This window comes from Anas acuta, chromosome 1, assembly GCF_963932015.1.
Source record: "Anas acuta chromosome 1, bAnaAcu1.1, whole genome shotgun sequence".
In the NCBI taxonomy this organism is placed as follows: domain Eukaryota; kingdom Metazoa; phylum Chordata; class Aves; order Anseriformes; family Anatidae; genus Anas; species Anas acuta.
The window spans coordinates 131936478-131963792 of NC_088979.1; the positions used below are offsets into that span (position 1 = coordinate 131936478).

At 45.7% G+C, this 27315-nt stretch overlaps 1 protein-coding gene and 1 long non-coding RNA gene across 5 annotated transcripts in view; one reads left to right on the top strand and one right to left on the bottom strand.

Annotated features, from left to right (window-relative positions):
* Positions 1-3254: 3254 nt before the first annotated feature.
* On the bottom strand, positions 3255-4495 carry LOC137842798 (uncharacterized). The gene is made up of 2 exons (XR_011089222.1): positions 4088-4495; positions 3255-3814 (listed from the first exon to the last, which is right to left on the bottom strand). It is a non-coding gene; the product is annotated as an uncharacterized lncRNA (long non-coding RNA).
* PARVB (parvin beta) overlaps positions 3708-27315 on the top strand; it is an 81629-nt gene continuing 58021 nt past the window's right edge. For 2 of the 4 annotated variants that reach the window (XM_068657151.1, XM_068657179.1), the window contains exon 1: positions 3708-3842. In XM_068657151.1, the coding sequence (XP_068513252.1) occupies positions 3728-3842 (115 nt within the window). In that variant the 5' untranslated portion in view covers positions 3708-3727. Of the gene's footprint in view, positions 3843-22334; positions 22356-23162; positions 23284-27315 lie in introns of those variants that run through there. The other 2 variants (XM_068657160.1, XM_068657169.1) reach the window with 2 other exon arrangements.

The following is a 27315-nucleotide window of genomic DNA, read 5'->3' on the forward strand; positions in this document are numbered from 1 at the left end:
GCTGGAGCAGTGGGCTGTCTAATCAAGAACAACTTCCTCAGTTTTTAGTTTAGATTTACCATACATTACAAAATCAGAGTAGCATAGCATAAAGTTCACAGATTCTTAAAGGCAGGGTAGGGTTACCCATGAATTAAGACAAACACTTTTGTAACAAAGCATGACACGAGTGAAGCAGTAATCTTTAAAGAAAATCTGAGCAGATTAGGGGAGAGGAGTATTGGTAGACAGGTACATGGAGCCAGGATGTTGTGGAGATGATCGTGTGGTCACTGCAATTTGTATCAGCTACGTGTTAAACATTGACTGCGGGCAGATCCTTATAAAATCCCTTTTGTATGCTCCATGCAACATTGATCACACGATGCTTCCTCATATCTTGCAATAAAAAAAAAAATCAGATTGAAAGCCGCTGGAAGGTCTGGGACATGCCAAGGAAACTGGAAGAGAAGCTGAGGTTATAACCAATGTCTTAAGCAGGATTTCCACTTATTGAAATTACTTTCTGAAATCAAGAGGAAAAAAAAACACACTTTTGACAGGAATAAGAAAAAAAAAATCTGTGTAAGTTTCAGGACTGACCATTGCTTAAAGAAACAATTTAAACATGCCCTGTGTTTGTGCTCTGTTTGGACACCAATTTATCATGTCACTAGAATCACCTTCTGGTTGCTGTTCCTAGCTTGTGCAGCTCTTCAACTTGGCAAAGTGTTTTTTTGTTGGTGTTGGTTTTTGTTTTGTTTTGTTTTTTAATGCCAGGCAGTGCAACTCATATCCCAGGGCTGCACATGGCTCCTCACAACTGTTAAACCACTTCGTACCCTTCCAAGGCAGCTCACAGGCTGAGTGAGTTGTGCCAGTGATGGGTGCCTCGGGAATTTGCTGTGTGCAGAACCTGGGGAAGAGGAGGCGGGCACCACTGGTCCACCCTGGGGGCTAGACCTGCTGGAAGCTGGAAATTGTGCAGAGCATACTGGTGGTGCACTGGTACATCAGGGGACACCCCACAATGCTCCCTGAGGACCTGGGAGGGAGCAGGGCCGCTGAACACCAAGAGGGCCAAGTAGGCCTCATTTCTGTGCTCTTTGTAACGACCATTGCTTCTCTTTACCCAAACAAAAACATAAAACAAAAATGTTTTATGACAGTTTTTGTGATGGAGTCTGTGATCAATCAGAGTGAATCTATACTGACTCACAGAAAGCTGACTCCACAATCAGTAAGATTGTAAAGTAGGTATGTTTATTCAGTGCTGGGCAGCACGGGGGGTAGTCCCACCAAAGTCGTGCGCACCTAACGTGGCAACTTGCCATGGTTATATGCAGTAAAGAGTTAGATATGCATGAAGTTTCCCAATATGCATATACATATGCATAACCGTTCCCCACTTAGTATTAAAATTAGCTACAAGAAGTCATTTCCATAAATTCCTTGTCTGTGTTTGCTCAGTGCCTTGTGGTGGTGGGCATTGAGGGTCATGGGGATGAAGTAAGATGTCTTCATCAGGGTTGAACTTTTCACCTCATGTCTTTGCGCATGCTCTCTGAGGCCTTGGTCACAATCTGGGCCATAAGGTTGGTTTGATCTGGTTCTTGGGGTCTGAGGGGCTCCTGTTATCTTGAGGCCTTGTATATTTAACATTCCTTATCTTGTCCCTTTGTAAGCAGTCTCCTTATCTCTGACCCCTTAGTTAAAGTCTGAACCATGAGGGGCTCCTGTTACCTGGAGGCCTAAGCCCAGCACAGGCACAGTACATCGCAATATAGCATTTATTCATTCGTAATCAATCGCTCTCTAATTTCTAATCCCAATGATTCAACACATTGTACTCATGTTTGGGCCAGAGGTGAGGGGTTGCCCTAATGTACAGTGGGACTCGCTGTGCTCCTTGAAGGTCTCAAGCATGGGGTGTTAACAACTTTGTTTTGCCTCATTTGTTTTTGGAGGAGTTGTACTTTCTTCAGAGAGACTTTGTTCAGGATTTCCTGAGAATTTTGTTTGTCAACAACCCATTTTTAAGCTCAGAGTCTCCAGGGCTCCTGAATGGAGAAGCTCAGCAGCCTGGCCAGAGAAGCTGAATGCAAGAAGCATTGCTTGCAGGAACAGCTACTGCTGTTAAAATCCGCAAAGCATATTATTTTGTGAGATATTTAGTGTGTGTGGAAACACAGAATGTAATGTTAGTGTGGGAAAATTAGAGATGTGGCAGTATTGCTCAGAGAACGTTATTAATCTGAGGAGAAGCCCTGGCTCAAGCTATCTGCAACACAGGACATTGGCGACACGTGGCCAGCGCTCCCAACTCCCAGTTGCTTTTGCCAGCGATGCACAGCAGTGCTGTGGGTGACTTTGTCTCGTGCTGGAGCAGTAGCTGGCTTGAGCAGAGGGACATTATAGCCTGGAAACCTAATCCATTAAAGGCTAACATTCAAAGCAGGTCCTGCTCCAAACCTGTGACTACCCCTTGATTTTGTGTGTTGCCAGTCTTTGTTTTTCATGCTCCTGTTGATTTGCAAAATGCAACAGCAGGAGTGGAGACCCTAAGGCGAACCCATGGTTCAAATGCAGATAGAAAATCAATTAGAGACACAATGATGTGAGAAAGCATTGTGTTCTTCAATGTCATTAGCTATTGTATTAAATAATACTTTCCACACACAAAACAAAAACAACAACAAATATTTTTATACAAATGCAATATAGGTAATTAATGGTGTCTCTGTGTGTAGAAAACTGTTCCAAGTAACAGTAGTTACAACAGAAATGCAAAACACTCAGTCTCCTTTCTTGAAAACACAAGGCAAAGTCAAGGATGCGTTGTGTAGTGCTGCTCCTGGGCCGATCAGGCAGGAAAATGTGTCCTGCAAGCTGCCCTAGGCTGGGTGTGTGGACCCTGTGTCAAGTCGCCTTGACTTGACAAGTTCTGTGCTGGGGTAAGGGCTGCTGATGGGGAGCTGTGGCAGGAGCATGGCCACGGGCATGTGCATAACTTTGGGTACCCAGTAGTCTCATTAAAGTCAATGGGATCGCTTCAGGAGCTTAAAGTTAAGTATGCGCATCAGACTTTGCAGGATCAGAGCCTAACACTAGGAACTCTTTTAGGATGTTTCTAATGTGTATTCTACAGAGCCCTCATCACGCCATCTGGTGCCGTAATGAAAACTTCTTTGGGATCACAACTATCTGGTTTCGGCTGTTTCTCTGCCTATACGCTTTGCTTACGGTGGCGGTGCTGCCGCTCCGAGGAGCCCAGGGAGCCCCTCACACCCTGCACCGGGAGGGGAAGCTACAGCTGCAGTCCGTTCACCCCCCCCTTTTCTAACCCCTATCAGAACAGCTCTCCTCCTCAAATTTGAACATTTGAAACCTCAAATGTTTTTATTTATTCATTTTTTATCCTCGAGGCTCTCCGGGTGCCCGGTACAATCCACCGGAGCGGCCGCCACCCGCGTCGCATGGCCATGTCGTCCCGCCCCCGCCGCCCGCGGCCTTCGCCGCCGTGGAAGAACGCTGTGTCCGGCGGCAGCGGCTCCCACCCCGCCCCCTGTCCTCCGCGCCTCCGAGGCTCGCACGCCCCCAGCTCCCCACCGCGGCCAGACGGGAGCTTTCCCCTTCCTCGCCTCTCGCAGAGCTTTGTTCGGCTTCGCGGGACGCTCCACACTCCCGCACAGGGCACGGCGGGGCTCGGGCCGGCTGCCTCGGTACTCCCTTTCCCAAGTCGAAACCCATGTCCTCTGCTCCCATCCGCTCGCCGACGCTGCGGCCCCACAGGATGAAAAAAGACGAGTCGTTCCTGGGCAAGATCGGCGGCACCCTGGCGAGGAAGAAGAAAGCCAAGGAGGGTGAGTTTGCCCGAGCAGGCGGGGGGGGGCAAAAAGTGCATCCCACCGGAGCCCCCTCAGCAGCCCCCGAGCAGGGCAGACACCCTCTTTGTTCTCCGACCGGGCAGCGCCGCCCGGGGCAGTGGAGAGGAGGGCGAAGGAGTAGCTGAGTCCGCGGCGTGCCCGCCTGCCTGCTCACCCACCCGCTCTCAGGCCTGTGAGCGGGCGCTGCCCCGGCGGGGCGTGGAGCCTCAGCCGTACCTGACCTGGGGCTGGGGTCGGCGCGAGGCGCGGAGGAGGAGCGGCCCCAACCGCCGCGGGCGGTTGCTGGGGGCGGTTGGTCGCCGTTGGCAGTTGGTCAGTCAGTCAGTTAGAGGGGCGCACTCGGCCGCTGCCTGACTCGGCCGCTCGCTGTTGGGAGGGGAACCCGCTTTACTTCTGTAAAATAAACTTCTGATGACGATGTGGGGGTCTTTTTTTTTTTTTTAAATTTAGTTGAAGTGTGAGGATTGTAAAAGCTGCGAGGGAATGATTAAATCCACCTGTGTTTTGTGCCTGGTTTATCCATGACTTTTATGTTGGCACAGATATTTTGCACAGGGGATTTCCATAACTGACTGACTAACTTAAGCAAAAAGGTGTCTCCCCCACACACGTCAGAATGAAGGCGTTCACCTTCCCCTTTGGCATGGGGCACCTGGAAGAAGCTGTGTCAGCCACAGTACCAGCTGATGCTGCACCCATCTTAGGGGCATGGAGCTTCATGGGGTGCATGCTGCTAGCTGCCCACAGCTGGCCTTCTCATCTAGATACTCCCACAATGTGTTTTCATAGCTGTCTGTTTACACCAAAGGCTGCGCTGAGATAGTACTACTTGTACTGAAACAACATGCCTCCCTATCTACACAAAAAAGTTGTCTTTGGGTTTCTGGCTGGTTAAAATTGGCCTTGTCTCTGTTGTGGTGCTAGAGGTGTGTAGGGTAGGAAGCAATTCTAATTTCAGTCTCCTTTTGACTGGCTGTTGAGTGAGCGTGCTTTGCCCATGTTGAGTCTATTAATTGCCTGTGATGTTTAGAAGGCAGATTTTAATACTTAAAATATTTGGCCTCAAAACCCATCTCAAGGAAATTGCTTCCCTTTCGTTCTCCTGGCTGTTCTGGTGTGGCTTACTGGTATTTCCTCCATTATGTATTTTAAATCAAGTTTCTGTATTATGGTTCTGCTGAGGAGCAGCAGAAGCAGTCGTGCCTTTACCATGATTCATTTACTTCTGAAGGAAGATGGTGGAGAAAACACATTTCTAGCAGGGGATGGCAACTGCGTGCTTGGGAAGAGTAGTTCATTCGAAGGTGACTTTTAAACCTAAACAGGTTGGAGGCACCTCTTCAACAAGAATTGTCATTGTTGTGAGACCGTGTTTTTAAGGAGACCAGTCACGTGGTCAGAGTGCTGCAGTCACTCAGCTGGGGCCATTTTGCTGAGTTTGTGTATTATTTTTTTGTCAGATCCTGTGGCCACAGCTCCCCTTGCTGTAGGATGGCCTGTTGTAGTTGCTGCTTTCGTGTTCACTGGGGAACTAATGCTGTGGTGATATAGAAAGCATGGCTATGCTTTTGCCAGCATGATATGAAGGAAATGGAAACGTGTGACTCAGCTTTTAATCTGAGTATTCCTTCCAGTTTGACAAGGGGAACAGAGAAAACAGTCCCCACCCCGGGAGCTGTCTTTTGGTCATGATGTGCTTATGCACAGCACTATGGTGCTGTAGGCCATTGAAGCCCTTCATTTTAGAGGAAAATCGCTTACTACCCTTCTACTTTTTCCTCATTTGGCAGATTTAAGGCCCACGGAAGGTGTTCTTTGAGCTGTCTTTTGCATTGTGTCTTGTGCATTGGTGGCTCTCATGCAGGTCATTAAGACCGCAGCCCTGAAACTGGAGGGGACCCAGGGCTAAGCTGTGAAGAGGTGCTGAGGTGGGAATCAGTGTCAAGGGAGAGAGGCTCTTCAAGCCTTGTGCTAGGACTTGACGGGCCACCAGAACAAAATACAGGGCTAGAAGCTAAATCTTGGTATGAGACTGTGAAACAGAAGCAAAATGGAAGTTCACCTAAGTGACAATGAGTTGATAGACCACATAAAAACAATATGGTCAACCTTTTCTGTGCTTGGGAACCACTTCACCCTTGGGGACTTCTGCCTCCCTTCAGGCAGTTTCTGCTCAGCTTCTCTGAGCGGACCAGCAGAGGTCAGAGCGATCTTCCAATACTGTAGACTGCCTTTTACACCAGCTAATCTCCACAGTAAATGAAATGTTGTTTGCTGACTTGCCACAACCAAACTATCTTTGCCTCCTCTTCCCCTAATAGCATGAGAAGTAAGCAAGCCAGAGAGCTCTTAATAATTCTTGCTTTTGCTGGCCTGTCTTTTTTATCATAGTGTAAATACAAGCCTGTTATCACCATCTTGACTGTGTGTATATACAAGACCTTTAACTTGGTCCATGCAGCAGTTGCAATGCAGTTAAATTAATCCTTTTAGTCTTTGTGTACAACTCACCTGTGAGCTACATAGCTTAGAGATCTGTAGAATAATACTGATTTTTTTTTTTACTTCTATGAGTGTGTCTTTTTTTTTTTTATCATAGGTGGCAGCCATGTCATAAATAACCATAATATGTGGCTGCTGACCTATAAGCAACTAAGTGTAAATATTTTTTGGCAACCTTACATGCTGTGATCTATTTTTAGAGAGGTTGTATTTAGAGAGGAATATTCATTAGGCTTATTAAAACTACCACTGTAAGCTCATAACCTTGCTTTATGATGGGACAATAAATACAATTCCTAGGTATCGTGGAGATAGTAACTATGGTGGTATTCAAAGTATTTACTGTGACATGTAAGCAACTTTGCTGTTACTCCTGCTTTAACAATATGGCATGATATGATGCTTTGTAAGCAGGTGCCTGGAGATCAAGTGTGGTTAAGATTTCAAATTCTAAAGCATTTTAAGATTCAAAGTCTATACGTTATTTAATTGTCCAAGGAAGTCTTTGAATTTGTACCTTGAACTTTTGCTTTATGCTGTTGAACGTTATATTCCTGTTTCTGAATTTTTATGGATGGAACTGACTTATTGTTCAAACCTGACTTAAAAGAAATAACAACCACAGATGTTTGTTGGGAAAAAACATTTTTAGTCTGATTTCCTATGGCCATGGTATATGTGATCTCACTGTCTGACTCCTTCCTTCCTCTTCTTTTCCAGGAATGTTTTTCACCCATCATTTGGCTAAAAATGGCCCTGAGAGAGAACTAGCATGAGGATTATTAAGTGACTACAGGTTTTGTCAAAATGAGCAACGCGGTTAGAACAGAAAGACCTTAGTGGATCAACATTGCAGGAAAAACTGCAAATGAACTTGACCAACTTGACCTGTGTAAGATATGAGAGTTTATGTGGGAGTGAAGTGATCAGAAAAATTAAGTCTATGGGGAGACTGTGACAGTGAGCATTTCTGTATGTTACAATCAGTCATGGCACACATCCTGGGGAAAGCGGGATGCATTAGTTCCAGTGCTCATGTGACCATGTGGTTTATTTCCCCCCAGTCCTCCCATATTAGGTTATATGGAAATGCGTATGAAGTCTAAGTTTGCCTGGTGTGACTGTGAAATGGTTCTGTCTTGGTATATCTTGGGCTTTCAAGACGTGCCAGATCTGCATTGTGATTAATAAAACTTCAGCACAGCTGTTCTGTTTGATCACGGGAAGGTCTATGCTACACCGGGCCTGATGGCACCGGATGGGAAGGGCCTCTCTCGGAGAGGGGTAAGGATCTTTGGTCAGGAGTTGGCAGGGCTGATAGATAGGGCTTTAAACTAGAGTCGAAGGGGGAAGGGGCTAAAACCAGGCACGCCGGTGAAGACCTAAGGGATGGTACGCTAGAATCAGAGGGGCTGTGTGCCAGTGAGGTCCTTCGGTTAGATCCACAAGGTGCTGAGTGTAAGGAGACGCACCTGAAATGCTTCTACATGAACGCACGCAGTATGAGGAATAAAATGGATGAGCTAGAAGTCCTGGCCCAGTCCCGCAACTACGACATCATCGGCATAAGCGAAACCTGGTGGGATGAGTCCTGTGACTGGGGTGTTACGATAGATGGTTACAGGCTCTTCAGGAGGGACAGGCAGGGTAGGCGAGGTGGTGGGGTGGCGATGTATGTGAAGCAGGGGCTGGACTGTGTGGAACTTCAGGTCGGCGATGGCAAAGTTGAGAGCCTCTGGGTAAGGATCAAGGGACGAACGAATAAAGGGGATGTCGTTGTGGGAGTCTATTACAGACCGCCTGGCCAGGACGATAGCGCCGATAAATTATTCTTTACAGAACTAAGAGAGGCCTTGAGATTAACTCCCCTTGTCTTTATGGGGGACTTCAACCTGCCAGACGTTAACTGGGAGTGCCACACGGCTGACACGAGCAAATCCAGGAGGTTCATGAAGCACCTAGATGGTAACTTCTTGGTGCAGGTGCTAACGGAGCCAACTAGGAAAGGTGCCCTCCTAGACCTGTTGCTAGAAAACAGAGAGGGTCTGGTGGGAGATGCGGTGATTGGTGGCCGCCTCGGTCATAGCGACCATGAAGTGGTTGAGTTCAAAATTTACGGTGACAGAAGGAAAAGTGCCACCAAAACCTCATCCCTAGATATGGGGAAAGCGGACTTCAGGCTGCTCAGGGAACTAGTCAGCAAGGCCCCCTGGGAAGCTGCTCTTGAAGGCCTCGATGTCCACCAGTGCTGGTCATTCTTTAAGCGATGCCTCCTAGAAGCACAAGATCAGGCAATTCCTAAATATCGCAAGTCAGGCAGGCGGGGCAGGAGGCCGGCGTGGCTGACCAGGAACATTCTGATGGAGATTAGGCGGAAACAGAGAGTGTTTCGCTACTGGAAGGAGGGCCGGGTGTCATGGAAAGAATACAGGGATGCTGTTCGTGTTTGTAGGGAGAAAATTTGTGTGGCTAAAGCACACCTAGAGTTGAAGCTGGCTGTGTCTGTGAGAGAAAATAAAAAGGGTTTTTTTAGATATGTGAATGGAAAAAGGAGAACTAAAGAATACATAGGGCCGCTCCTTGATAGGGAAGGTCTCCTCACAGACAATGACATGGGCAAAGCAGAGACGCTTAACGCCTTCTTTGCCTCTGTCTTCAATGCCGATGATGGGCTTCGGGACCCAGGGTGCCCTGAGCTGGAGGACCGGGACAGTGGGGATGACAAGCTCCCAACCGACCCTGAACGTGTGCGGGATTTGCTACTCCACCTGGATCCCTACAAGTCCATGGGTCCGGATGGGATTCATCCCCGGGTGCTGAAAGAGCTGGCGGATGTCATCGCGGAACCTCTCTCAATTATTTTTCAACGATCCTGGGAATCTGGAGAGGTCCCGGTAGACTGGAAGCTGGCAAATGTTGTGCCGATTTTCAAGAAGGGTCAGAAAGAAGACCCTAGCAATTACAGGCCTGTCAGTCTCACGTCAGTGCCTGGTAAAATCATGGAGAAGATGGTTCTTGAACTTATTGAGGCGCACCTGGGGGACAAAGCAGTCATTGGTCCCAGCCAGCACGGGTTTGTGAAGGGTAGGTCCTGCCTAACTAACCTGATTTCCTTTTATGATAAGATCACCCGTATGGTGGACCAAGGGAAACCAGCTGATGTGATTTTTTTGGACTTCAGCAAGGCTTTTGACACGGTTTCCCATAGGATCCTACTGGACAAAATGTCTACCATACAGCTAAATAAAAACATCATACGATGGGTGAGCAATTGGCTAACGGGCAGGGCCCAAAGGGTTATGGTAAATGGGGCTGCGTCAGGCTGGCGGGCGGTCACCAGTGGGGTCCCTCAAGGCTCCATTTTAGGGCCGGTACTTTTCAATATTTTTATAAACGATCTGGATGTAGGAATAGAAGGTATTTTGAGCAAGTTTGCTGATGACACCAAACTTGGAGGAGTTGTGGACTCTGTTGAGGGTGGAAAGGCCTTGCAGAGGGATTTGGATAGGTTGGAGAGCTGGGCGATCACCAACCGCATGAAGTTCAATAAGAGCAAGTGCTGGGTCCTGCACCTGGGACGGGGAAACCCTGGCTGCACATACAGACTGGGCGATGAGACGCTGGAGAGCAGCCTAGAAGAGAGGGATCTGGGGGTCGTGGTAGACAGCAAGTTGAATATGAGCCAGCAGTGTGCCCTGGCAGCCAGGAGGGCCAACCGTGTCCTGGGGTGCATCAAGCACGGCATCGCTAGTAGGTCAAGGGAGGTGATTGTCCCGCTCTACTCTGCGCTGGTGCGGCCCCACCTCGAGTACTGTCTGCAGTTCTGGGCACCACAGTATAAAAAGGACATGAAACTGTTGGAGAGTGTCCAGAGGAGGGCTACGAAGATGGTGAAAGGCCTGGAGGGGAAGACGTACGAGGAACGGCTGAGGGCACTGGGCCTGTTCAGCCTGGAGAAGAGGAGGCTGAGGGGAGACCTCATTGCAATCTACAACTTCCTCGTAAGGGGGTGTCGAGAGGCAGGAGACCTTTTCTCCATTAACACCAGCGACAGGACCCACGGGAACGGGGTTAAGCTGAGGCAGGGGAAATTTAGGCTTGACATCAGGAGGGGGTTCTTCACAGAGAGGGTGGTTGCACACTGGAACAGGCTCCCCAGGGAAGTGGTCACTGCACCGAGCCTGTCTGAATTTAAGAAGAGATTGGACTGTGCACTTAGTCACATGGTCTGAACTTTTGGGTAGACCTGTGCGGTGTCAAGAGTTGGACTTGATGATCCTTAAGGGTCCCTTCCAACTCAGGATATTCTATGATTCTATGATCTTGGGCTTTCAAGATGTGCCAGATCTGCATTGTGATTAATAAAACTTCAGCACAGCTGTTCTGATGCTCCAAAATCTGCTTTAAATACCTTAGGAAACTGTTGGGGTCCTGGCAGAGCTCATAGCAAGGTACAGTTTTTAAACTTCTTTTCAGACCCTGTACAAGATGCTGTTTTGGATAATGCTCTATTTTATCCTGACCTATAAAAGGAACTTTAAAAAACTTCCCCTTTCCTGTCAGTCAAAGAGTGATGTCCTTGAACTGAAATAAAGGAGGTGTTTCGATGTAAGTGTCCCTTCTGGGTTACTTGCAGTGCTTTACTTGCAGTGCTTTTTTTTTTTTTTTTTTTTTTTCCTCGTAACACACCGCAGGAAAGATTTGAGTAGCAGCTGTTTGGCTAAATAAACCTTCTATTATTATCTGTGCACGTGTGTCTGTGTGTATATTTATATATAGTCTATATGGAGGAGTCATCCAGAGAAATACAAGAGACTCGCTTGCTCAGTTGTTTCCCAGTGGAATGATGGAGGATGAGCACAGAGATTTGCAAAGTGCTCCAGAAGAGAGCAGTTTGTTGTGCTGCCTGATGAAATCAGTGGTGGTGGGGGAAAGGAGGGAAAGGAGCCCAAACTGACCACTACAGAAGGCGGCAGCTGCAGGATGATACACAGATTTCATGCATATCAAAGCAGGTTAAAGCACTGTAGTTAGGGTCTGTGCCTCAGTGTAACAGTCAGATGGTGTGGTACTGCAGTTTCCTCCTGTGTTTGCCTGCAGGCATGCCAGCTTGGTACATAGGTTGGTAGGTGTTTCACTAGAGGGCAAGTTCCTTTCTCCCACAGAAAGGCAGCAGTCCTTCCCTCTGCCTTGCAGCAAGAAAAGCTGGAGGGTGAGTAACTGTTTGTTGGGTTTGTTGAGCCAGCTCACGGTCAGCTGGCGAGACAGTGACAAAGCTGGGGAAAGAAACTTTGTGAGTCCTCTCTGGTGCCATGGTAGTTAGGTAGAGGTGCTGCATCATCTGCATCTGCGCTTTCCACAGCTCTACACAGGTTAAAGCCCATCTTCAAATTGTTCAGATGGAACTGTTGTCCACTCAATTTTGGCTTTCTTGAGGGAAGAACATGAGGAAATAGGCTCTACAACAGAATTAAATTGGAGCAAATGCTTTTTTTTTTTTAATCATTCCTATGTAATTGATGGAGCTGATTCTGTATGTAATTGTTCTCTGGAGGGAAAAGAGGTTCAGAAATAGGTTCCTCAGATCTACTTAATTGCCTTTGTATGTGATAAGCGCATCTCAACTCAAAGGCATCCCCTTGAACACAACAGGATAGGAGAATCGGACTTAGCTTGGAAAACAGATCTCTCACTGGAAGAGGGTATACTGAAAATCATTAAAAGCTCTCTTTTTAATGCTATCTGCTGTGTAGTCTCTAGAGATACATCAGTGTGAATGCTCTGCAAAAAATTAAACTTCTCTGTTTCAACATGCTGTGACTGCTTAGCGACTGCTTGAGACTTCTCACAGAAGTACTTTGCTTGAAAATCACTTAATCACCTAGGTTGGAAGAGACCTCCAAGATCACCGCGTCCTCTGACCTAACACGGACAAGTCCTCCACTAAACCATATTGCTAAGCTCTAAATCTAAATGTCTTTTGAAGACCTCCAGGAATGGTGACTCAACCACTTCCCTGGGCAGCCCATTCCAATGCCTAACAACCCTTTCCATAAATAAGTTCTTCCTAATATCCAACCTAAACCTCCCCTGGTGCAACTTTAACCCATTCCCCCTCGTCCTGTCACCATGCGCTTGGGAGAATAGACCAACGCCCACCTTGCTACAGACTCCTCTAACGTATCTATAGAGTGTGATAAGGTCACCCCTGAGCCTCCTCTTCTCCAGACCGTCTTCTCGCAGACAATCCCAGCTCCCCCAGCTGCTCCTTGTAAGACCTGTTCTCCAGGCCCCTCACTAGCTTCGTTGCTCTTCTCTGGACTTGCTTGAGCACCTCAATGTCCCTCTTATAGTGAGGGGCTCAAAGCTGAACACAGTACTCGAGGTGCAGCCTCACCAAAGCACAGTACAGGGGGACAATCACGTCTGTGGTCCTGCTGGCTACATGATTCTTGATACAAGCCAGGATGCTGTTGGCCTTCTTGGCCACCTGGGCACACTGCTGGCTCATTTTCAGCCGACTATCAACCAATACTCCCAGGTCCTTTTCTGCCAGGCAGCTTTCTAACCACTCATCTCCCAGCCTGTAGTGCTGCTTGGGGTTGTTGTGCCCCAGGTGCAGGACCCGACACTTGGCCTTGTTGAACTTCATACAGTTGACCTCAGCCCATCGGTCCAGCCTATCCAGATCCTCCTGCAGAGCCTTCCTACCCTCGAGCAGATCGACACACACACCTAGCTTGGTGTCATCTGCAAACTTACTGGGGGTGCACTCCATCCCCTCATCCAGATCATCGATAAAGATATTAAAGAGGACTGGCCCTTGTACTGAGCCCTGGGGGACTCCACTAGTGACCGGCCTCCAACTGGATTTAACTCCATTCACCATGAAGGAGATCAGGTTTGTCAAGCAGGACCTGTCTTTCATAAACCCATGCTGACTGGGCCTGATCGTCTGGTTGCCCTGTAAGTGCCACATGATGACACTCAAGATAATCTGCTCCATGGGCTTCCCTGGCACTGAGGTCAAACTAACAGGCCTATAGTTTCCTGGGTCTACTTTCTGGCCCTTCTTGTAGATGGGCGTCACATTTGCTAGCCGCCAGTTGACTGGGACCTCCCCTGATAGCCAGGACTGCTGATAAATGATGGAAAGCGGCTTGGCCAGCTCCTCTGCCAGTTCTCTCAGCACCCTCGGGTGGATCCCACCTGGCCCCACTGACTTGCATACATCTAAGTGCTGTAGCAGGTCGCCACCCATTTCCTTGTGGATTGTGAGGGCCACATTCTGCTCCCCATCTCCTTCCACCAGCTCAGGGTACTTTGTATCTAGAGAACAGCTGGTCTTGCCACTAAAGACTAAGGCAAAGGAGGCATTAAGCACTTCGGCGTTTTCCTCATCTCTCGTCACAAAGGTTCCGCCTGCATCCAATAAAGGATGGAGATTCTCCGTAGTCCTCCTTTTGGTGTTAATTAAAACATTTATAATGCTTTTTATAAATACATTATTTAACATAATAAATACAAAAAAAGAAACATTATAAATAAAAACATTTATATTATTATAAAATAAAAAAAACATTTTATAATGTATTTATAAAAACATTTTCTGTTATCTTTAACAGCAGTAGCCAGATTGAGCTCCAGATGAGCTTTGGCCTTTCTAATTTTGTCCCTGCACTGCCTCGCAACATCCTTATAGTCCTCCCTAGTGGCCTGCCCTCTTTTCCAAAGATCATAAACCCTCTTTTTTTTTTTTTTTCTCCTAAGCTCTAGCCACAACTCTCTGTTCAGCCAGGCTGGTCTTCTTCTGCGTCGGCTCGTCTTTGGGCACGTGGGAACAGATAGCTCCTCAGCCATTAAGATTTCCTTCTTGAGAAGTGCCCAGCCTTCCTGGACTCCTCTGCCCTTCAGGACTACCTCCCAAGGGACTCTGCTAACCAGTGTCCTGAACTGCTCAAAGTCTGCCTTCCGAGAGTCCAAGACAGCAATTTTACTCATCCCCTTCCTGACTTCACCAAGAATAGAGAACTCCACCATTTTGTGGTCACTCTGCCCAAGACAGCTCCTGACCACCACATCTCCCACCAGTCCTTCTCTGTTTGTGGTTGTATTATTTTTGCCTAGGATTTGACCTAGTCACAAGTGTTTTTCACCATTGCAGATGGCATTTTGTGCTGGCTGTGCCCAGGTGTTCTTTATGAATGGGTGCTGGCGGAGTAATTGCTCCAAACTCTGACTGGACTTTGTCATTCATCTGGTGCCCAGAAAGGTCAGGATGGAGTGTGCTACTGATGTGGTGCCTGAGCTTTTGTCATGAAGCATGTCCACATTTCTTAATAGCAGTAAAGTGCCAAGTAACTTGCAGGATGTTGGCTAGTCTCATGGTGCTTCTCACCTACCAGGAAGCTTTGGGAGCAAATCAGCCTCTTGCAGATCCTTGGGGTACAATGTGATAAAAGCTTCAACTGGCTTCTTCCTACTATCTCGTGAGCTGATACTCAATATATGTTCAGGCTGTTCCCTTCAATAGACGTGTGTTAGAGCTCACCCCCTCCTGAACTTACTCTCAGTGTCCATAGTATGGGGCAGTGAATCCCATGTTGGCTGGAGAGACAGAGTATGTGGCGTCTGGTTCTGTGGTTCTGGTTCACACAGGTAATTTTGTTGTAGCCGGAGAGGTTACTTGGCTGGGGAAGTGTATTTGTGCATCATAATGTGCTTGCTGCTGAAGGTGAGATGAATGCCAGCTAAGCAAAACTACTTGCTTTTTAAGAGAGGAATTTGCATATAATTATTTTAAATAATTATAAATTAATATATATATATATGTTAATTAAATTATATACCTTTCTAGATATGTCTATATAACCATAGGAAGACTGTGCGCAGACATAAGCAAATTCAAGTTGAACTTATTATCCTTTCTGCTATTAATTTAAACAGAGACTTAAATTTCCAGTCAGAACCTGTGCAGCCCAATTGCTGATTTTTTCCTGAAGGGCTCATTTGTTCCTCTGACCAGGTCTGTCTTCAGTTTTGTCTTGCTGGAGCAGTGCCAGATTGGGTTCTAATACTGAGTTCTGTTCTGGCAAAAGTTTTACTGTAGATAGTTTATGTCAATGTCTCCACCAAAATAAGCTTAATGTGCACAAAAATAGTCTTTTTTACAGTGTCATAAAAACATGTTTTGTTCCTGTAACTGCATCAAGGCTGGGATCATTTGCCCAACACAGCTCTAGGCGTAGTCTCGCAGTGAGACGGTAGAGTTTTTAATTACAGTTGAAAATTTTTCTCCCAGACAGGATGCAGCAAGTGTATATAAAATAGCTCTGTAGCTGTTCAGTCTCAATTGAAAAAAGTGACTTGCTTTTATTTAATACAATCAAACATTCTAAAATTGTTAATTTTCAATGTTGAAATCATTAAAATGAGCATAATTGTAAGAATATGGGTATGCTTTATCATAAAGCCTTAGCAAGGTGCTTATAAAGACTTCTAGTTTTACGAAGTCAGATTCCAGAATTTCTTAAAAGTACTAATTCAGGGAACTGGACAGGTAGTTCTCTTTTCCTTAAAAACTAATTCACACTTAAAGGCAATGTTCCAGTGATATCTGTTTCTTTTCATTTCTTCTAAAGGATTTGTGAATGTTCATATCTTGGGAGAGGCTTCTAGACACAGACATCTGGCTGTTTCTGTTTCGAGGAGCGTGTGTGTGAGTCTTGTGAGACTTAGATGTGTGGAGGACTACATGCAGACCTGATCGGAAGCGAGGCAGCTGCGAAGTTGTGACCTCATGCAAAGTCCATGCAGATGCTCTTTGCTGGACAGTGTGAATGTGCCATTCCTGGTCCTGTTGGTGAATCTGTGTGGGGAGATTAGGCTGTGTGCTGCAGTGCATGGCATCATACTATCTTAAGTGTTTTTAAGAGTTGTGGTATGTCAGAGCTCTGTATAAATACAAATGCATCCTACTGATTTGCATGCTGGCAATAGCCCAGAAGTCTTACTATTCTTAGGCATAACAGTGCTAAATGTCTTTTTGTGTACTTTAAGAACTGCTACAGGTCAGCAAATCCAAAACCCAGATGAAGCTGGTGGAGTTTTTCAATGCAATGCATGGGTTTTGGATTAAACCTTGATGTTAGAAGATTTGGGAGATTATCTGGCAAGCTCTTTCCATTGCAGAAGCATGTCAGAACAACTTGTTGCTAAGGGATGCAAGGTTATGTGGCCTGCAGTGAGACCAGGGTAAGGCAGAGTCTTCTGTTTACAGGAATTGGTGTTTCAACAGTTACAGCTTTGCTGTTCAACTGAGATGAGAAATTTTTGTGTGTTCCTTATGTGTACAGGTGTTATCATCAGAGCTGAGGAGACTCTAGTTTGTAGTTGCAGAAGCAGCAGTTGTTGCTAGTACTTCAAAACTGCTTACCAAGTGGCTTAGTTTTCAAAGGAAATTGTGTTCAGATTTCTTGGGTACCACTGGAAGTACTGGCCTGCCAACAGGTACCTCTGAGGTGTGGTTTCTGTCAGTGTTCCCGGGACATGATGTCTCAATGGAGACATAAGGGAGTACTGACATACAGACATAAGACACTAACATATAAGGAGGGGGAGTTTTCCACCTTTCATATAGCATAATGATTTGTTGTTGCCCTTGCTGCTGCTGGTAATGCAGAAGGCTCTGTACTTTCCTTATAACCCTGCAGTCTTGCTCCATTTCCAGCATTTTCAGCCTTTCTGTGCTCTTATTCCATTGAGCTTAAGTCTTTACTGAAGCAGCATGCCAAGGGCCAGTCTTCAAGCTCTGTTCAGTTATTTCTGGAGACCTGAAGACCAGCAAGAAAGAAGGAAGGGGAGGCTTGTCTTGCCAAAGGCTTTTTCTTATGCTGACCTCTGTTCATTGTAGCAAATGTCCATGTTCCTTGAACAAATGGGTACTTTAATGTAGAAGGCAGTGACTTAAAAGTCAACCACATGGCTCCAGAGAAAGATCTGATCTGCTGTCAACCTGTGCCAGTGCCTGGATGTGGCTGATGGTACTGGTCATCTGCAACGGTGTCCACTGAAAGATGCCTTACTCTCCACTGCCCTTCACTTGAGCTCTTTGGTATGGTGGCTTCAGTAGTTGCTCATCCTCTTTCTTGTACATTCTGTTTGCTCTGTGAAATTGAAATGTGCTGTACATGCGCATTGTCACTGATGAAGCTTAGTTTGACCCTCGGGGACACTGCAAAATCAACTGATGCAGTCATCAGGGCTGTTGAATGTATCTGGTAAAGTATGCATCTCGGTGGCAGGTGTTCTCCTCAGTGTATGACACATACAGGGAATGGCCCTTGCTTTATGTACCGCTTGTGTGGCTGCGGCATACCTGTCTCAGGCAATGACCAGAGGTGATGTTAGCACTTCTCAGCCTTGGCTGAGGGACAGGAGGTGGAGGGAAGTGTGGCATGTGCTGTAGTGCTGCTGTTTGCCAGGGGCCCTTCTGGGCTGTTCTCAGGAGCGCTGGCTTCCTGGGAGCTCTGCTGCAGGACAGGCCACCCGGTGACAGCGCACACTGACCCCACCATTGCAGGCAGGGCTGTGGGCTGGGGAACTAAACCAGCACGTCTCTTGGGGGTGATGGTGACCCCAGTTTATCTTTGGGAGCAGGCTGAGAGTGGAGGGGAAGTGGGAACAGGAACCTCTGTATTGCAGAACTTGCAGGTCAGTGGTCAAGTGATAGCTCTGGGGTGTATTCAGCCTACTCAGGTGTCAGCTTCCTGATTTGGACTCTTTCATTGGCCAAGTAGAACGCTGCAAGCCAAAATTCGTAATTTCTGTTTTAGGTGCATGTATATATATATAGATAGATATAGTTTAACTGGAGAAGTATTGTGGCTAATATATGTGGTTTTAGGGTTTTGTAGTTTGAATCCATGTAAGTCTTGCTCTGAAAACCAGATGTGGAGAGAACATGCACACCTGGCAGAGTGTGCTGGCCTGGAGCTCTGGGCTCTTAAATCACTGTCACTTCCTTGTGGGGAACATACATCCACAAAGAAGCTTCTAATTATAAATGCTGGACATTTGTTTCCGTACACCAGCTGTGGACTTCTCTCCGGAGCCTTTAGACTCAGCGGCGCAGAACGTCATTCTGTATGTGGCATTGCCAGTGGCAATCAACAGGATGTTTGGGAATTCAGGTTTGCCTCTCAGTGATTGTTTCTCCAAGTTAAAAGTCTTCTTTATAATCCCTGAGACGTGTCTGGTGATCAAATATAGCTTGTATTTTGGTTGTAAAATAAGCGAACTGTTCTGGCTCCTGGAATTCCAGTTCCTTCTTTAGTCCTTCTTTCTCTGAGTAGCTGAACCATAATCATAGAATATATGATTATGCTATATATATATACAAAGAAATAGTATATTTTCTATTATAGCTGCCATGTAGCCCTGTTACTTTTTTTTTTTTTTTTTTTTTTAGCTGAGGTGGTTGCATACACAGTCAGTGAGAGCTGGATGAGGAGAGTGATTCTGATGGCTACATGGAGCGTGGTGTCTTTTTCACTGTCGTTAAATAGAAAAATGTGTAATCCTCAGAAAGTGTCTTTCCACTAGGTCTGTTTGGCAGATGTATGCATGTGTGTTACTAAACAGATGCAGACTCCTGTCACTTTTAAAATAGAGTGGTGTTATGTGGTCTCAGGCTTGCCTAGTCCAGCACGTGGACAGCGAGGCTTCGCAAGGTTGGCAATGTATTGATCAGAAATGGTAGAATAGGAGAAAGTACCAGGGCATCCAGGTTTGCTTGTGCTGTTTAATGTTCTTCTTTCAGGTACAGGGTTGAAAATTTGTTCCTCATAGCTATGGTTGGCCTTATTCCCTGTGTATTGCTCCCAGTATTGTTGCAGTGAATTGGTTCCACTGGAAAATCAGTCAGGACACAAGAATGCTAACACTGTAGATATGTCTTGGATCTGTACTGAATTTGGTGTATCAGGTATTTTCACTCTAATTAGGTGACCAAACAGGCATGTATAATGGAGACCCATCATTAGGAAATTGTATGTTAATTGGGTGCAGGATGTTGTGTTCGGAACAGGTGACAACACCTGGGAGAAAACCAGGCTGCTTCCTCTACAGCAGGTCTGACATTGTCTGTTTTACAAACTGATACTGTTTTTTGGCATATGAAAGTGGAGACTGGCCTTGAGTATACTTTGAAGGAGAAAGGTATATATATTTGTTTCCATGAAGTGTCTGGGATAACTGGGTACTTGTGAGGTTTTCCTCTTACTGCTCACACAGATTCAGGTTAATAGTTTCCCTCTTGACCATTTATTTACAAGATTGTGCTGAGATTAGGCCACTCTCTTGAAAATGCCCATTTTTACTGCAGTACTGCAGATGCAGTTGTATTAATGTAGTGAGGGGCCAAAGTTTAAATCATCACCTCGGATCCTAGGTATCATTCAGCTTAATATTGTTTAATATAAAAAAATTACCTGTGGGGGCTGTTCTGTGCTGACATTAGTATTATGAGTGGTAAGAAGGCTAGGGAGCAATGTTTGACCAAGCCATGATTCTGACATATAAGGTGTTTGTTTTATACTCTCTTTCCAGCTGTATATTTCTGTTTCCTTAATTCCTGACATTTACACATTACCAGAGAGCTCACAGGCACCAACGTTTGCTGATACAGTTCAGGACCTGGCAAGGAGCCTTAATCCATCTGCTCTTTAACCAAGGGAGAATGAGCATGTATTTCTTTTCTGTAACTGTAATTTTTAGTGAGAGACTTTTCTTCCCATTAATGGTGTCACATGCCAGAATCCTGGCAGAAGCATCCTCGCTCATCTCCATTATTTACTCAGCAAAGGTGAAGTTGATCCAGTGGTTGGTAAGAGGATTGTCTGAGAATGAAAGTGCAACTCCTTTGAAGCTGTCTGAGCTGAGGAATTCCAGTTTTATGCTGAATGCACAGGAGATGAGCATCGCTGTCCCAGGGAGGCTGACCAATTTGCTGTGTCACAGCATAGCTAGCAAGATGGGGTGGTACTGGGAGTGGGAAAGATTTTGTATCTATTATATTGGAAGAATAAAAGCAGAACAACTGATTGCTGTGCAAGAGAATGGGCATAAAGGTGTCTGTCTGGGGAGCAGCTCTGCTGACAGGCCTTGGGAGTCTTGGTGGGCAGCAAGATGACCACAGGCCAGCAGTGTGCCATTGCAACAAAGATTCCTATTAAACAGAAGCACAGCCAGTAGTTTGAGTAGGGTGGTTACCTCCCTCTACGCAGCACTCATTAGATTCCAGTTCACAGAATCACAGAATCATTAAGGTTGGAAAAGACCTCCAAGATCATCTGGTCCAACCATCCCCCTACTACCAATGTCACCCACTAAACCACGTCCCTGAGCACCAGATCCAACCTTTTCTTAAACAACCCCAGGGATGGTGACGCCACCACCTCCCTAGGCAACCTGTTCCAATGCCTGACTACTCTTTCTGAAAAGAAATGTCTCCTAATTTCCAACCTAAACCTCCCCTGGCACAACTTGAGGCCATTCCCTTTAGTTCACTAATAATTCCACTAGTTACCTGTGAGAAGAGGCCTACCCCCAGCTCCCCACACCTTCTTTTCAGGTAGTTGTAGAGAGCAGTAAGGTCTCCCCTGAACCTCCTCTTCTCCAGACTAAACAACCCCAGTTCCCTCAGCTGATCTTCATAGGAGTTGTGTTCCAGGACCTTCACCAGCTTTGTAGTCCTTCTCTGGACACACTTCTCTGGACTCCAGGGCCTTGATGTCCTTCTTATAGTGAGTGGCCCAAAACTGAACACAGTACTCGAGGTGCAGCCTCACCAGAGCACAGCACAGGGAGATGATCACGTCTGTGGTCCTGCTGGCTACATGATTCCTGATACAAGCCAGGATGCTGTTGGCCTTCTTGGCCACCTGAGCACACTGCCAGCTCATGTTCAGCTGAGCATCGACCAACACCCCCAGATCCTTTTCCTTTGCACAGCTTTCGAGTCACTCTGCCCCAAGCCTGTAGCGCTGATGGGGTTGTTGTGACCAAAGTGCAGGACCTGGCACTTGGCCGTGTTGAACATTGGCCTCTGTCCATCAATACAACCTGTCCAGGTCCCTCTGCACAGCCTTCCTACCCTCTGGCAGATCGACACTACCCCCCAACTTGGTGTCGTCTGCAAAAGTTGACATACATGTACTGCCAGTTTTGGGCTCCTCAGTGCCGGGAAGACATGACTAAACTGGAATACATTCATCAGCGAGCTGCCAGGATGGATGGTGGCTGGACCACTCCTCCTGTGAGGAGAGGCTGAGGGAGCTGGGCTTGTTCAACCTGGGAGAGGAAGGGATTTGGGGAGATCTTCTGTAAGCAGTCTGCTAGTACCTCTGAGGAGATCACTGGGAAGATGAAGCCAGCTGTTCATAGTGAAGGAAAGAGACAACAGGAATAAACTACTGCAAGTGAGGTTCAGACTGGATAAAGGGAGAAACTTTGTCTTGATATGGGGCCTATGAAGCAATGGGACAGGATGCTCAGAGTTTGTGTGGTCTCTGTTCTTGGAGGCTTTAAGATGTTACATGATAAAGCTCTGAGCAACTGAGTTTGATCTCAGAGCTGACTCTGCTTTGAGGAGTAGGGTCCAACTGAAACCTCCTGAGGTCCCTTCCACCCTGAATTTTTCCCTATGAACTTACGTGGCTCTCTGGGAAATTAGATCCTTCTAAGGCTGGAGTAAGTACATTTCTTGAACAGCATGACAGTGAAGAGCCTGTGGCATAGTGATTTCTGAGCGTGTGAATACAAGGATGCGCAAGGACCTGTTTTCTCATCAAGGACTGTTGATTTTTTGTACTAGCATACTAGTAAGACTACATTTGTTTTTTTCTTTTTTCACTGCCTACCCTTTTAGTGGGAAGGAAAGCATGGGTTCTACTGGACTGCTGCTGTGGCTGCTTCTTTATGTGAAAGGTGAGTCAGAGAGGCTGTGTTGTTATAATGCTCTTTAGGACTGACAAGTAGATGAACTTGAAGGTCTTTAAGATGTTTAGCCCCACTGGCAGACCATGTTTTCTAGGTCATAGGACCTGATACTGGCTGTGCAGTCTTTAAATGATACCACAGAAAGCTAGAACTGCAGACTGTGTGAAATGTTTGCATGCTGTTTAAATAAACAGATAATATAGCTATAGGTCCTTTGATTCTTGGCAAAATGTGACATTATCTTGTGCCTTGGACTTGTTTTGATGTGATTCTTGGGCTGGCTGTTGTTTCACGATTTCGTTTTGTTATTCCTTATGGGCTGTGTTTGGGAGACTGGACTGAAATAGCAGTCAGAGGCCTGGGCTCCTCTTTCTGTGTGGTCTTCAGCATCTTGGTTAGAACGTGGTAGTGTATTTCTTTAAGTATTTCTTACTTAACCCAGGCAGAGTTAAGCATCTGACTACTTCCATGGGAGACATTATTTTCACTGTGCTTTTCCCTCATGGACTGGCTTTTATCTGTCTCGGCTCTGAGATGCAAACTTTATTTTACTGTGAGGTTTGTAGCTCTTTTCACTGAAGCGTTTGTCTTTGCAGGCTCCCTTGGTGCTCTAAGCAATGTGTAAAATAATTTTCCACATATGGCTGTCGTTTTCCTTATCTTTCTGGGTGATGTTTGGGCAACTCCATTAATTAGGCACATGCGCTTTTTGTGGTTTGCATTTATCTCAGCTTATTCTTCCTGTAGAATCATGTTGCACAAGCAAAAAAAAAAAAACTTTTTTTTGAATTGCAAGTCACAGATGTATCCTCCTTTCCATTTGTGAGAAGGCTGCTTGTTGAGTTCTGTACCATCAGCTGGAGAAGACTGCCTTTCTGTTGCTTCTCGTGTTCACCTGCCATCACTGCCTTCAGAAGTGAGTCTGTTCCTCTTTACTGCTCTTGACATGCTCAGAAGAAAAGGCGACAGCAAATGTTGTGTTTGTACAGTGAACTGCTATTGGTGGTTGTCAATCTTTTGGTGCCTTTGGAAAGTAGGGTGATGGATGTGGGGAAAGCAGTAAGCTGAAGCATGTAAAACTGCTCAGGTCATTAGTTGACTGAATTGGTTTCATTCAGGTACCTGCAAATGAAGCCTCAAATTGTGAGGAGAAGGTGGAAGGAAGGCAGTGGAGGGATGGAAATGAGCTCAGGTGTAAAACATATTACCATGTGCAGTAGTAGTGACTTTTTTGATACCAAGTGTTTGCTTCGTAAAGTTTGGACGGTTTGATATGTGTGGGGGATCAGAGAAAAGACTGTGGGTAGTGGTAAACTTCAGTGCTGTTTTCTCCCTGATTTTGTTATGCTAGAGAAATCAAGAACTGAATGAGTGGACTAGGCATCTTTATGCCAGAGTAATGCTTTCAGCTCTGCTGCCTTTCTCTTGTCAATTGGCTTTGGCTGGACCCATCAGACTTGGATACCTTACGTAATGAGTTGATTCTGTTTTCTTCGGGTTGCTTTTGGTTAAGGAAGATTTTTGATGCTTGGTGCTCATTGAAATCAGTCTGCTTAGGTAGGGATCTCAGACCAAGTTCTAGACTGAATGTGTGTTTTCCTGCCTACTTGTGCCTGTTATCTTTGGCTATAGGAGTACACAGAAACCTTGAAGTACTAAGTGCTGAATAGTGGAATACACTATTTCATGGAGAATCGATAGCAGGAAATTTAAAATGCCTTGCAGGTTTTCCAGTGGGGGCATATTAAAGCCAGAAGTCCCCTTTGGTTCTTTCCTCTTCTCGTCAGACTTCGTTACTTGTATTCTCATCTGACAGATTTGATTCTGCATCTTTCTTTCAGGTGGAAGTTGTCTAGGCGCTCGTACAGAGTGTGTGGGAGAACAAAATCCTCCAACATTGCTTCTTGGGAAGAAATGACCACTTGTATGTTGTGATGGAGTTTTAACTAGGGGGACTGAGGAAGTGCATTTCCTACATTTTCAAGTAGAATTTGTGTGCAAAGGGAGTGTAGCTTTCCCTAGCCACTTTTAGGGTGCAGTTACTACCTGTGATATTTGAGGACGCAGCCATGTCAAAGAACGCTGGGCATCAAAGCAATCTTTTTACAATCTCAGCACAACACAAATGTCAAAGGTACATCCAGTTTATGTCCTGGAGTGTAGAAGCTGTCTAGTTTTGGTTTATATTCTGTTAGTGCTTAAGAGAGCCATGCAGTTGCTTTAGAAATAAAATACACACTTGAGGGCTTGAGACCATCTCTTTACTGGAAAGATATTTTCATTTGTTAGCAAGACTGCAAAATACTAGTGCAAGAGGCAGGAAACAGGAAGGAAATCTCATGTAATGAGTGGATAGATGATGTTTAACTTAAGGAGATCTGCTCCTACCCAAATGTTAGTTCCAGACTTCAGAAGTGCACATGTGATCACAATATTGAATTGTAGCAGTCAATATGCATCCTGAGAATACCGAAAGATGCTACAAATAAAAATTCAGTTTGTTGTCCTTTCCTTGCTCAACTGCATGAAGGGGAGCATTGTTTCATTTTGGGCAGGGAAGACAAAATGTCAGAACTGTTTGCTGTGACCTGCTTGAAAATATACTTGAAAATACATAAATATAATTGAAAATACACTCCTGTCCTTGAAAATATACTACTATCTGGCAAAAAGAAAGGTATTAAAACCTTGTGCTATTTTCAGAGCTCTGGGATGCTGCTGTACGGCCAATGCAGGGAGGGTGAAGCAGAGCTGACCAGGTCGGCATATCTGTTCAATGTGCTACTGGGTGGCTTTTTTCATTCTTGAAAACCTGACCTCTGGAGCTGTAACTCTGTAAACACTTTAAAACACCATTCCTTTCTACAGTCTTACTTCTGCAACATTTTTTTTTTCTCAGCCACTAGTGTTTGCGCATCTGTACAGTGAAAATTAAATTACTATTTTTTTCTGTCTTAGCTGGTTGGTTTTCAGCCATGCTGTGCCTCCACACTGTGTCATGGCATGGCTTCCGCAAACAAAGAGGAAGGGGTGAGTGGCAGCTAGGGATGGAGGGGAAGTCTGGAGTGCCGGTTGGATGCCTACCAAAGAAAACAGTTGCATAGCTATGGCTCAAGGCAGTAATTAAGGAAACAGGAAGCAGGGGCTTACTGCAAAATAGTGGATCCTGACTTAGACTTTTAGGTTTAGCTCCACAGCTTTCTATATGCTTCTGTCAAAGTCTGTGTCTTGCTTTTCTGCCTTGCAGAACTGATTTCTGAGGATTCCTGGTTAAGTTCTTACTGTGTGGGTGTTAGACCTGTTGCATGAGCTGAGCAGAAGGGGACTGAAATAGATGAGATGAGCTCTGGCCTTGTCCTGTGGCAGCTGTGAAGCTTGGGAGGATCGATTTGACTACTTTGAAAACCCCAGCACTGTACCGATGCAATGGGCTCACCTTGGCTCGTAGCCCTGCTGATTTTTGCCCATGCAGCTGTGGTCTGGCTCTAGCTTTGTAAATTGTTATCAGAGCCAGATTAATAGTGGGTCAGGGGGCCCTTCTCAGATACCTCAGCAGCAGTAGCAGTGGTGGCCAGCTCTGCTTTTTCTGTTCTGTTCTGTTGCCCACAGAAGGTCAGAGCTTCCATTCAGCCAGGTAGGGCAGTGAACTGAAGCAGAGTTGGTTCAGCAGGCAGCAGCTCGCTTTTTGTAGGATTCTGCTTTCCTGCTGTGTTGAAGTGTGCTGTGCAATTAGGGCTAAAAATCTTTCTACTTAGTAATAACAGATTCTTATTTTGTTTGGTTTGGTGTTTAGTTGCCAGCACTGGTGATGCTGAAAGTTCCTCATAGTTGCTGCGGTCTGCTTTGGTCTCTTTTCTCCCAGGCTATTTTTTCTCTCCCCCTTCTGCTTTAGCACACCCTTTTTCTTTTGAGGAGAGCTCATACACGTGAAGGGCTTACCCAGGACAGCTGCAGCAGTGTTAATATTATTTGACTCAGCACAGGTGTCACCCATCAAAAATGCAGATTTTCTTTTTTCACCACAATTAAAAACAGCAGCACTCATACGTAAGGATTTTGATGGTAAAAAACTGAAAACAATATTTCATCCTCCAAATCAACACAAAGGCCCATTTTTTCATAAAAGTTTCTGGCTAGCTCAAATGTTACATGTGCTGCTGACACCGTAGATATGTATTTTCCCACTGACAAAAATACAGGGGTGATCTTTGTTCTGTCAGTCACAAAATAGGCCATTCATCTTTGTAAGTTTAACATGTCCATATAAGCAAGTGTGGCTTGGTCTTTGCAACTAAAACAAAAAGATTACTACAGCTCTTTTCTGAAAACTGTCTTTAGCTGTAAATTTCTTTAAGTGACAGATCCTGGCCATTGTGAGTGCTTTCTTTGCTTGCTGAGGCATATCAATAATTTCCTTTATTACTGTTCTGGTTTGAGTGCAGTCCCTTGATACAGTGCCATTATGTGAATGAGATCAAATATTTGCCTTTGATCTGCACAGGGATTGTTAATTCTCTATTGTAATTAATGGAGGCTTTGTCTTTCTCCTGCATTCTCCACCAAAAGATCTCAGAGCCTTTTGTAAATGTTAAGCAATTATTAATGCAGCAGCAGATTGGTGAATTGCGTGTGCGGTTTGCCCCTAGAAAAGAGACGGTCTAAAGTGTGTCAACGCACACCATGTTTGGGGCTGGTTTGACGTGTGCCAGTACAACCGTTTTTATTGGAAAATGCCAGTTTTTGCAAAACTTTTTTTTTTTTTAAGCATTCCTAGAAAGCTTACAGTTTTGAAGACTTCTTTTTAAGAAGGGTATTCAGGTGTCAGGTAGAATTTTGTGCTTGTGGCTGCATGTGTTGGTATGTGATGAGCAAGGGGAGGAGCAGGCCCTTGCCCCCCAGGGCACTATTGCCCTCTTGTCTCAGACCTCCCATGGGAAGTGGCAGCTCC